Source organism: Canis lupus, chromosome 4, assembly GCF_011100685.1.
Source record: "Canis lupus familiaris isolate Mischka breed German Shepherd chromosome 4, alternate assembly UU_Cfam_GSD_1.0, whole genome shotgun sequence".
NCBI lineage: Eukaryota > Metazoa > Chordata > Mammalia > Carnivora > Canidae > Canis > Canis lupus.
Genome location: NC_049225.1, coordinates 71,992,129 through 72,004,484, shown reverse-complemented (window position 1 = coordinate 72,004,484; position 12,356 = coordinate 71,992,129). Strand labels below are relative to the sequence as shown.

At 37.9% G+C, this 12,356-nt stretch overlaps 1 protein-coding gene across 2 annotated transcripts in view; it reads left to right on the top strand.

Annotated features, from left to right (window-relative positions):
- The window catches only part of WDR70 (WD repeat domain 70), a 296,044-nt gene that overhangs the window by 236,103 nt on the left and 47,585 nt on the right, over positions 1 to 12,356 (top strand). For both annotated transcript variants that reach the window (XM_038535279.1, XM_038535280.1), the window contains 3 exons: positions 7,289 to 7,388; positions 10,125 to 10,209; positions 11,721 to 11,859. In XM_038535279.1, the coding sequence (XP_038391207.1) occupies positions 7,289 to 7,388; positions 10,125 to 10,209; positions 11,721 to 11,859 (324 nt within the window). The remainder of the gene's footprint in view (positions 1 to 7,288; positions 7,389 to 10,124; positions 10,210 to 11,720; positions 11,860 to 12,356) is intronic.

Below are 12,356 nucleotides of genomic sequence, written 5' to 3'. Positions count from 1 at the left end.
AGACGGTCTTTCTTCCAGTGGATAGTCTTTCCTCCTTTATAGAATATTAGTTGACCATAAAGTTGAGGGTCCACTTCTGGAGTCTCTATTCTGTTCCATTGATCTATGTGTCTGTTTTTTTTTGTTTGTTTGTTTGTTTTTTTTATTTACTTATGATAGTCACAGAGAGAGAGAGGCAGAGACACAGGCAGAGGGAGAAGCAGGCTCCATGCACCGGGAGCCTGATATGGGATTCGATCCCGGGTCTCCAGGATCGCGCCCTGGGCCAAAGGCAGGCGCCAAACCGCTGCGCCACCCAGGGATCCCCTATGTGTCTGTTTTTGTGCCAGTACCACACTGTCTTGATGACCACAGCTTTAGTACCACACTGTCTTGATGACCACAGCTTTGTAGTACAACCTGAAATCTGGCATTGTGATGCCCCCAGCTGTGGTTTTCTTTTTTAAAATTCCCCTGGCTATTCGGGGTCTTTTCTGATTCCACACAAATCTTAAAATAATTTGTTCTAACTCTCTGAAGAAAGTCTATGGTATTTTGACAGGGATTGCATTAAACGTGTAAATTGCCCTGGGTAACATTGACATTTTCACAATTAATTCTGCCAATCCATGAACATGGAATATTTTTCCATCTCTTTGTGTCTTCCTCAATTTCTTTCAGAAGTGTTCTGTAATTTTTAGGGTATAGATCCTTTACCTCTTTGGTTAGGTTTATTCCTAGGTATCTTATGCTTTTGGGTACAATTGTAAATGGTATTGACTCCTTAATTTCTCTTTCTTCAGTCTCATTGTTAGTGTATAGAAATGCCGCTGATTTCTGGGCATTGATTTTGTATCCTGCCACACTGCCAAATTGCTGTATGAGTTCTAGCAATCTTGGGGTGGAGTCTTTTGGGTTTTCTATGTAGAGTATCATGTCATTGGCGAAGAGGGAGAGTTTGACTTCTTCTTTGCCAATTTGAATGCCTTTAATGTCTTTTTGTAGTTTTGCCAATTTGAATGCCTTTAATGTCTTTTTGTAGTCTGATTGCTGAGGCTAAGACTTCTAGTACTATGTTGAATAGCAGTGGTGAGAGTGGACATCTCTGTCTTGTTCCTGATCTTAGGGGAAAGGCTCCCAGTGCTCCCCCATTGAGAGTTATATTTGCTGCGGGCTTTTTGTAGATGGCTTTTAAGATGTTGAGGAATGTTCCTTTTATCCCTATACTCTGAAGAGTTTTGATCAGGAAGGATGCTGTATTTTGTCAAATGCTTTCTCTGCATCTATTGAGAGGATCATATGGTTCTTGGTTTTTCTCTTGCTGATATGATGAATCACATTGATTGTTTTACGAGTGTTGAACCAGCCTTGTGTCCCGGGAATAAATCCTACTTGGTCATGGTGAATAATTTTCTTAATGTACTGTTGGATCCTATTGGCTAGCATCTTGTTGAGAATTTTTGCATCCATGTTCATCAGGGATATTGGTCTATAATTCTCCTTTTTGGTGGGGTCTTTGTCTGGTTTTGGAATTAAGGTGAGGCTGGCCTCATAGAATGAATTTGGAAGTACTCCATCTCTTTCTATCTTTCCAAACAGCTTTAGTAGAATAGGTATGGTTTCTTCTTTAAACGTTTGATAGAATTCCCCAGGGAAGCCATCTGGCCCTGGACTTCTGTGTCTTGGGAGGTTTTTGATGACTGCTTCAATTTCCTCCCTGGTTATTGGCCTGTTCAGGTTTTCTATTTCTTCCTGTTCCAGTTTTGGTAGTTTGTGGCTTTCCAGGAATGTGTCCATTTCTTCTAGATTGCCTAATTTATTGGCATGTAGCTGTTCATAATATGTTTTTAAAATTGTTTGTATTTCCTTGGTGTTGGTAGTGATCTCTCCTTTCTCATTCATGATTTTATTAATTTGAGTCTTCTCTCTCTTCTTTTTAATAAGGCTGGCTAATGGTTTATCTATCTTATTAATTCTTTCAAAGAACCAACTCCTGGTTCTGTTGATCTGTTCCACAGTTCTTCTGGTCTCGATTTTGTTGAGTTCTGCTTGAATCTTTATTAACTCTCTTCTTCTGCTGGGTGTAGGATCTATTTGCTGTTTTTTCTCTAGCTCCTGGATCGGTATTCTTTTCATTATTTTTTTCTGTTTTCAGCCCTGCAGTTCATTTAAATTTTCTCATTTAAAATAGTTTATTCCATTTCTCTGTTAATTATAAAACATGTTTTGATCATTTTGAGGGCTGTCATTCCTCTTGCATTGACTGACACACACTAGAAAAGTAAAGATATTGGGATCTAGGCAGCCCCTGGATGTAAACTCACTGACCATTGGTAGCGCCACAGAATGTTTGAATTACATTTAGGATTTCAAGAATGGTATATTTAAGACTTTGTGGAAGACATAATTTTTTTCTTTAAGAATTTGGCAGACTGCATTAGAGAAGAAAAACTAGAATTAGTATAGCCACAGAAGACAGGACCAGGAGTCATAAGTAGATACTGGAATTCTAGGAACTAGTCTTGGACCCAGTTTAAGAAAAGCGTTCCCGATTAGAGCCACCTAGAAATGGACTGATGTTGCTTGTAGTCATGAGTTCTGTACTGCCAGAGGCTTCTAACCATCTGCTAAGAAAGGATATAGGGACAGTTTTACCAATTGGAGTTTGTATGGTATGATCTCAGGAGAAGGCCTTTAAAACTCAAGCATTTTCCATCACTATGAATCTGTGAGATTTGATACTCTCCAAATGATAACATAAAAAGTCCTCCTAAGAATAGGAAACCAATATAAAGGAGTTAATAATCTTAGTTTCCCCGAAGAACAATGTTCTTTGCCTACGATGGTCATAAAATCAGTTAAAGGAGAAGCCACAGTTTTAGATTTCCCACACTATGCCAGAAGTGTTTTTAGTCAGGTTGACTCTGTTTCCAAAGTATGAGGGTGTTTTGTCCTCATGACTGTCCAAGTGTTCATATTTTCAGCAAGTTTATGATCACCTCTGGCTATCTATTTTATTTCAGTAGAATAAACTTTTGTTATTGGTTAAAGTGAAGTTAATAATTGAAGAGCACTTTTGACATAAAATCTGTGAGCTGTCCATCTCAAGTGAGGACATTTTGCTTTTTCATTTTATTAGATCCTTTAAAAGAGGAAATGATTTAGATTATTTAGAGTACAATCTTTCTCTCATAATTTTAATTATTAATATGCAGCCATTTATTAGTCTAAAGGAGCATTGCCCCGAGATGCAAATTAATATGACAATAGGAACTGTGGGAAGTCAGAAGGACAAGGTAGGGTTTGTTTTGTGGCATATATTCACACATTCTGCATTATAAACAATGAATTATAAAAGTTTCACAATACCCAACCTCCAATATAGTGGCCTTTTAAAGTAGTACCTAAAAATGGAGACATAAAATTGTGGCAGATGAATATTTGGTAAAGTCTTTTCTTACTATAAAGGCAAAATCACTTGTAGTCATAATCCCTTATTCCCATTCAGTTCCTTATATTGTAGTTATACTATCATCTGTTAGATCCAGCAGAATCTTAAGTTTTGAAACAGCACTTTTTCTTTGCTTGAGTACCAGATGGCTATATGTCTTTAAATGCTAGAATCCCGCTCAGGGCAGTAAAAAGAGGAAGCAAGACCTATTTAGGGAACAGCAGATTTGCAGCCTCATCTCACGCCCTCTCTGAGCAGCAAGGATGAGAATTAGACTATCACAGGGAACAACCTGCTTGCCACTGGGCTCATGTTGAAGCTCATATGATAGGATTCCTTTGGATTCTACACCTTTTAAGGTTCTTTATCCTATTTACTGGTATATGTATGTATACACATCTGTGTGTATGTGTGTATGTATATGTTCAAATATTAGCATTCAAAATCTGTTTTGTCCTATTTTTTTTTAAGATTTTATTTATTTATTCATGAGAGACACAGATAGAGACAGAGGCAGAGACACAGATAGAGGAGAAGCAGACTCCATGCAGGAAGCTCGACACGGGACTCGATCCCGGGACTCCAGGATCATGCCCTGGGCCGAAGGCAGGCGCCAAACCACTGAGCCACCCAGGGGATCCCCCTGTTTTGTCCTATTAATAATAAAAAGTACATATTGATCAGTTAGTGGAATTATAAAATATTATATATACCAGTTTTTGTCTTTTCCTTAAGAATCGCAGAGCTGTCAGTGACCCTAGAAATCAGCTGGTGCAAGCCATTTATTTTACAGCGGATAGACTTGTGATCCGGAAAGACTAATTTGCCCCCAGACACACTGCTGGTTTTTATTCAGCTAAGTCTAGCTTTCCCGTCTCCTGGTTCCTGGCCCAGTCTTACTATATTGCATTGCCTTACCACTCCTGAAATGATGGGTTTTCCTTCTATTTAGATGTGTTTATACCTTTATGAGGATTAAAAATAAATACATTTAAAACAAACAAAAAACCGAGTTAATTTCACTGGGAGGCCAAATGTAAGGACAGACTTTTTGGTAAACTGCTACCACTACACTATCTTTCAGAAGTTTTATTTAGAGTTTAGTAGTTGATGACTTGATGAAATATGACCAAGTGGCAAATTTTCCCTGTTGAGTTCAGTAGCAGAGTTTTGTTTTTCTGAGGAACAAAATATTCCCAATCCATTCTTCACGTGTCCAGGATGATCTTTTTAAAATAAGTAAGCCAAGTCATGTTCTCCGAGTAATCTCTATTAAGCAGCTCCCTTTTGTCTTCAGGATAAAATGTAAGCCCTTAATATGGCCTATAAGGCCTCTGGTGATCGAGGCTCTCTGCTCATACTATTATCCCCCACTTCTTCTTTCCCTCAAGTCATGATTAGCTTCTTTTAGTTCTTTGCAACCAGTTCTTTTACTTTTATGCACATGTTAAGCTTTCTATTGGTTTTGTAACAAATTACCACTAATATAGTACCTTAAAAAACACCCAGTTTATTATTTCACAATTTCTGTAGATAAGATGTCTGGCATGGTGTGGTGGGATTCTCTTCTTAGGGTCTCATCAAGCTAAAATTGAACTGTTGGCTAGGGCTGTGTCTCTCATCTGGGGCTCAGGGTCCTCTTTCAGATGCACTGGTTATTGGCAGCATTCAGGTCCCTATTTCCTTGACACATCTTTAGAGTTAACAGTGGCATGTCAAACACTTTATTCTTCCAGTCTCTCTGACTTAACTGTCTCTCGTGTTTCTGTGGCTTCCTTTTCTGTCCTCAGGAAGAAGTTCTGCTTTCAAGTTCTCATGTGACTGCTTCAGCCCCACCTGGATAATCCAGGATAATCTCTCTTTTAAGATTAACTAGTTAGTTACTTTGGTTATACCTACAGAGGCTCTTTTGCCATGTAGAATGACATATTTATGGGGGTGGACGTCATAGGGGTCAAAATTCTGCCTACTACAACAAAGTACCCTGTGACTGGAATACTCGTTCTTGTCTCTGCCTCCTGCTCCTTCATCTGCTAACTCATACTTTCATCAGCTGGGTCTCAGAATTTCTTTTTTGTCCTTCCCCCACCCTGACCCTCTTTCCCAGGTTTGGATTAGGCACCTCTCTTCAGTGCTCACTGCTCTTCACGTCCCCATTGTACCACTTGTCACTTCTTATACTTAACCCAGACTGTCAACTCTCTGAGGAGAAAAGCCAGGTTTAATTTAGTACATTTGTGTTTCCTTGTTTAACCTTGTATCGGTCATACAGTTGATGCCCAATTAAAAGTTAAATCAATAAGTTATTTGTATCCATGAAAGGTGGAAGTGCAGTAGCCATGTTTAATACAGAGGAAGAAAAAATATACAGACGAAGAGAGAGAACAAATTTAACTTAATATACACAAATTATTAAAAACAAAACCAGAAAAAACCCTGTCTGCTTTTGTGAGGTAATGACGTGCTCCTCATTACTGAAAGCTTTTAGGTGGAAGTTCAAAGGGTGTCAGGGATGTTAGAGGGAGGCTGACATACATGAGCTCTGTTTTGTGACTCATTCTTGTTAGGGTTGATATGGGACCAAAGGAGATGGGGTCACTTGTATTCTTACACCTGTAGCTCTCGGGAAAGACCTATATGCTGTTATCACTGGCAGTGCTCCTGTCTCTTCACTTGAATTATCCAGCCTGCTGGAGCTAGGATAATTGACTCCCTAGTATTTTGCCTGTGCTGGTTACTGTATCATAACTGAATGACAAGATTAGTGTAGTAGAGTTACTTTTATAACTCATTAACTGTGCAGAAGCAACATTAGAAGTAAAAAGACTATTAACATACATTACTAGAGAAGGAGTATAGTGTAGTGTTTAAGAGCAGGCTTTTGGTTCAAACACTTAATAGCTCTACCACTTGCTAGCTGTGTGACCTTAAATCAGGTACTTAAGTCTTTGTGGTTCAGTTTCCTAACCTGTAAGATGCACATCATAATAGTAGAACCTAACTTGTAAAGTGATTGAATTAAGTAGGCAAGGTAGTAAAGGATAGAGTGCATAGGGTAGGATTAGCATTGTGTCAGGGTTAGCTCTCCTCCCCCCCATGACAACATTATCCTACAGGCACATTAAAGAGAGTTCAAGACTTACAACCACATGCCTAGTGTTTGGCATATACTAGGAATACAATGATATATATACTTTTTAAAGTAGGCACCATGCCCAATGTGGGGCTTAAACTCACAATGCTGAGTGAGATCAACAGTAACATGCTTTACTGACTGAGCCAGCTAGGCCCCCCCTACAATGATATTTTTTATTTTATAAATAATCTGTTCATTTATAATTTTATTTATATTTATTCTTTCAGATAACGGTAGGAATTGGTCCCAATAACCTTATGCTATAAGAACTAAATACTGTATTAATCTTGTGTTGCTCAGAGTTTGCTAAGACAATCTGAAAAATAGGACTTAATTTCTCTTTTATTAAAGCAAATGGATGTTTTTAGAAACCTTTTTTTTTTTAAGATTTTATTTATGAGAGAGAGAGAGAGAATGGGAGAGAGAGGCAGAGACACAGGCAGAGAGAGAAGCAGGCCTCCTGCAAGGAGCCCGACGTGGTACTCGATCCTGGATCCCAGGATCATGCCCTGAGCTGAAGGCAGACGTTCAACCACTCAGCTACCCAGGCGTCCCAAGAAACCTTTTGAATGATTTTCCAGAATAAAGAATACTGTAGTCAAGTAAAATTAATATTTTATGTATATAATTTTCTGGATGATAAAGTAAAATACTCTGGCCACAAAAATGTTCTCATTTGATTTCAGATGAGATATTAACTCTTTGCTTATCTTTGCAAACAGGTTCATCCTAAATTTCACTATAAACAGGCCCATGACCCAGGCACAGACACTTCTTGTGTGGCTTTTTCCTATGATGGCAATGTCCTGGCATCTCGTGGAGGTAGGTTAAAAACCTTCTTTTGGATGTGTTTCTATATATAAAAATGATCGTAATTAACTCTAACAAATGTTACAATAATATCCTAATAGTAAAGCTAGCTGTGTTTTTGTTAATGTACCTTTGCCAGTCTGACTTATTTTTCTCAACTAAAATGCATTTCTAACTTGGCAATATTGTTTTCTTAAAAGGTACCAAGTAAAATTTAGCAAATATGTACTTTTTTGCTTAAGTTTTAATTTTAGCTTCAAATTCCCTCAGAGTTTGAAGCCTCCAAGGATGACCTTTGCCTCTACCTCATGGAGTTTTGTAGATGATGTTCTGAATTCTTTCTATATTATTTTATAATTTAGAGTCTTCTGTTGGCTCATTGTTGATTTTTTTTTTTCAGTTCGAACACTTTAAGCCCAATTCTGTTAAAAAAAAGTTGTGTACCTGGATGTTAGTTTTTAAATAGCTCCATAGTTCTATGTGGCCATATGATAAGTTTACTTATCCTTATTCATATGGTTGAATATAGGCTGTTTCTTTTTGCTTCTTTCTTACATGTATAAACTAAGTGTTGACAGAAGGAGAAAAGAGCATAGTATGGGCAGCTTATGAGCAGAGCATTACAGGAAGTATGGGACATGACTGAGGATCTGCCTGTAGGCCCGTTTGTTAGGAGAGAAAAGAAACAGTAGAGTAAGTGGATTGGAGCCATTACAGATGGCTTTAAATATCACATAAAGGATTTAGTCTTTATTCTGTAGGCCATATTAATTTAGCAACACTGCATTTGGTCTGTCATTCATCACTCACCTGCTCTATGTTGAGCAACTACTCTGAGCTAGCATTATGCTAGGTGCTGGGTCTAAACTGTGAACATCATAGACAGAGTTCCTTTCTTAAAAGAATTTGCAACCTGGTGTAGAGGGCAGTGGAAGTGAGAAGGAGATGAAGAGACTTGGCACAGCTTTCACTCAGTTCAGCCGTTCCTTGTCTGTATACCTTGGGAACTGCATTCAGATTCTCTTTCCTCTGAAGAAGCCTTCTCTATTATATCCAAACTACCCTCACTTACATAATTGTAAAAAAATCAAAGCGTATGTATATGTAATTTCTATTTATGGTATATATAGTATATTTCTATATATGGTATATGTATTACCTATTTATGGTGTGTGTGTGTGTGCATGGTATATTATGGTATATATATAAAGTGGATCTGTATGAAATACGTATTTTGGTCCATCAATTCTAACCTATTTGGGTCTTGAGATGACTCTTAATTAAGACTATACACACACACACACACACACACACTCTTAACTTGGAAATAGTGGTTTATACCCCCACAATTGTGTATCTGAATCTTCTGGGAAAGTTTTTCAAATGATGAACGTTTCACTTAGAAATTCTCACATTTACTCTTGCGGCTTTAGAATGGCATACCCAAATCTCCAATGTGCAGTGGGGAGCCAAGAGTGGGGAATAAGAGGGAAGCATAGTTTGAAGATTCCTCTCAGAGGATTTCAAAATTGGCCAGCCCCAAATCAGTTGATAATTACTGGAAGTATAGGACTAACTCCATTTCAGTCAAAGCCATTTTGGTGATAATTCTTACCTTCCCCTTCCATCCTGTAATAGCTGTTGGGTAACATGTCACCAACACAGCCTATATACTGTATTCCACCCTTTTTCTTCTTGGATGTACAAAATATGGCAGATGGAAGTCTACTCAACAGAGTCCCCGGGTGTTGTAAGACACTCCTGCTAGCTCCAGAACCTGCCACATTAGCTAAACTGTTTAATGCAGATTAATGTTTTCTTATTGTTTGAGAATTATGAGGAATGTAATCTTTTTTTTAAGACTAAGAGCAAAAAGGTGAATCTTACAAAGTTCTTCCAGTGTAAGCAGGTCCCCAGTCCAGCCAATCTGTGGATGAGTACACTTGCCAAAAGTTGGGTTTCAGAAGAAGGGTCGCTTGGGAGAGGATGGAGATTTTATTGAAATCTCCATTCACCTCACTTGCACCTGATACTGATTCTTTATTGGACCCAAGAGGTTGAGGCAGGTTTCAGCTGTGGACACTAGGGAGCAAGAACAGCAAAGACATTACTTATATGAGTTTTGGCTTTCATTCTGGTCAGGAATATTAGTTAGTAGCTCTATAGAAATATAAAAAAATGACTTTTAGAAGAATATTCATTATGCTTTAAAGAGCTTGGAAAAGCTGTACTCCCTAGCAAAGTGAAGAATGATAGCCGCAGGTAGAGTTACACTGGAGGGAAGGGAATCACATGGCTCATTCTCATTAATGTTAATGGATAGCTTCATCTACACACCACTGGGAGAAAGAACCTGTTGTGAACTGAACTATTTTCAGTTCTGATGGTTGTTAAATTAATATCTTCTTAAGAAGTCAGGTTATGCTCAACTATACCATAGGGGAGCTGCCAGCTGCTGTAAAATCACTCCTTAGAGTAGATTCTCCAGGGCTCCTTCTAGCCTACAGATGCTACATCAGTTTGGAAATTTATTTCTAGAAGTCCAGTTCATTATCATAAATCTTTCTACTGTTCTCACATCTACTGCTTTCAAACTCCCCAGTTAAAAAAGTAAAACGCACTTATGTGAATTTTTCTTTCCCCTCCTTCCTTCCTATAGTTTATACAGTAAGTTTAGCAAACACTGAACATAGAAATTGTTCTTTCCATACAATTCACTTTTTTTTTTCTTTTTCATTCCTCTGTAAGGTGATGATACATTGAAATTATGGGACATCCGACAGTTTAATAAGCCACTTTTTTCAGCCTCGGGTCTTCCTACCATGTTCCCAATGTAAGTAGCATGTTTTAAAGAATTGATAAACATAAGAGAATAGAAAAGAAATTTCTTCACCTTAATTTATATCATATGTATTTTAAAAAGGAACAGGAAGAGTATTTGAAATCTGTTTTTGAAAGATGCATTTTATTTTTCCCTTTTATTTGCACATTCTTCGGGCAATAAAATTTTTTTGAAGTTGAAATGATGCATGTTCATGAATTTCTATGTTTGTGTACATACATATATATAGGTGTTGGGGTAGTAAAAATATTTTAAGAGATTGAATTGTTCTTTTAATATGTATAAATGATAGGGTAGATATGTATATTTGTGGTCTTAAAATTTGAACCCCATTCCATCAAAGTGATTTTTCATAGTTTTATAATAACTATGACTTTGGAAAGTCCTGCGCTCCAAAGTCCTGAGACTTTGGAAAGTCTCAGTTAATAACTGAGAGTTATTGTATATCATTTTTGCAATTTTTTTCTTATCATAATTCCAATCTGTAATTCAGTATCCTTCACTTGTTCAGAGTATCTTGCTCTAGGTAGCTGAACACTGTTATCTCCATTCTATTAAGTTGACAACTGAAGCATTTAAGATTTTTCTAAGGCAGCTGAGGTGAGATTTGAACTTTAAGTCCTACAGTTGGTGCCTAAGCAAAACTTTCTGTTTTTGTAGAAATAAAATTTCACATCTGTGTTAAATAATGACCAACAGGGAGAGCGTGAAGGTGATGGAAGCATCAAATGGAGGAAACTGTGTAATAGCAGAGCACTAACTCTAACATGGTCCATTGCCGATGGCATTTATCTGTTAAAGCGAACAGATGGACAAACAAACATGAATTTATAGCTGATGAGAATTTTTTGAGATATTATGCCTGCTGCAAGCTATGCAACTGCCTAACTTATTTGGATCATGTCTTAGATTATTCACAATCAGGTGGCCAGATCTCTAATAACAAGGGCTCTTGAATCATAGCCATCTCTTAGGTTCCAGCGGCTCAACCTGCTCCTCATTTCATGGTGCTTGACTTGACAAAACTCAAATTATTTGAGGATGGTGGTTAGTGGTGGTAAAAAATAATTCCAAAACTGGACAAAATAATCACTAGTTAGACATTAGTCATACAATATCTATTTGTCTATAATACTGTCAAGGTCTCTCTTGAGTTTTTCCCACACTTCCTTTACATTAAAAAAATATAGTGTGTAGAAGTTAAAAGCATAGATTCTGGAATCATACTGCCTGAGTTCGAATCCCAGCTGCACCACTTACTTTTGTGACCTTGGGCAAGGTTTCTTTAATCTCTCTGCCTCAGTTTCCTCGTCAGTAAAATGGGGACAATAATATCTATCCCGTAGGATTATTGTGAAGATTAAGTAATCTAATACAAGTGCTTGACTCCCTGTGTGCCTCCTATCAGAGTTACCTCTTATTACAATGGTCTTGTTTATATGTTATTTAACTCATTCCTGTAGGGTCATAAGCTTATGCTTAAACACTATTTTTGTCTGCAGGACTGATTGCTGTTTCAGTCCAGATGATAAACTCATAGTCACCGGGACATCTGTTCAGAGGGGATGTGGCAGCGGCAAACTTGTTTTCTTTGAGCGCAGGACTTTCCAAAGGGTGTATGAAATAGACATCACGGATGCGGTATGTAAATTCTTCTCTCCTCAGCCTTGAGAATGGAGTGAAGTTTGCCTCTTAGTCATCTTTTGTTTTGGTTTTAGTTTTTAAATAGAACATAAGTCCTGCCTCTTACAGTGCAGTGGTAGCTGCTTTTTTCCCCAACATAGGAATTGTTAGTATGTTGTGGACTGGCTGATCTCCCTTTTCCCTTCCTCTGACCCAGTATTTCCTATGGGCCCACGCTTCCGTCAGGGTTTCACCTGGGCTGGGGATGTCTGCCCCTCTGCGAACTAGTTTAAGGAGAGTAGAAGCTAATCATTAGGTAGGATACAAAAAGGAGTGTCCCACAATGCGCATGGTTTTTTTGCGAAGATTTAAGGATTGTGGACACCAGTGAAAGTTATGCCCTCAGAAAGTGATGAATTGTATCATTGTTTCCTAAACCTTGAAAGCTTTGAAAGAATTCTGCTTAAGGTAAGACTCAGCTTCCACTGAGCTTAATTTCTATTTAGTTATTTGAA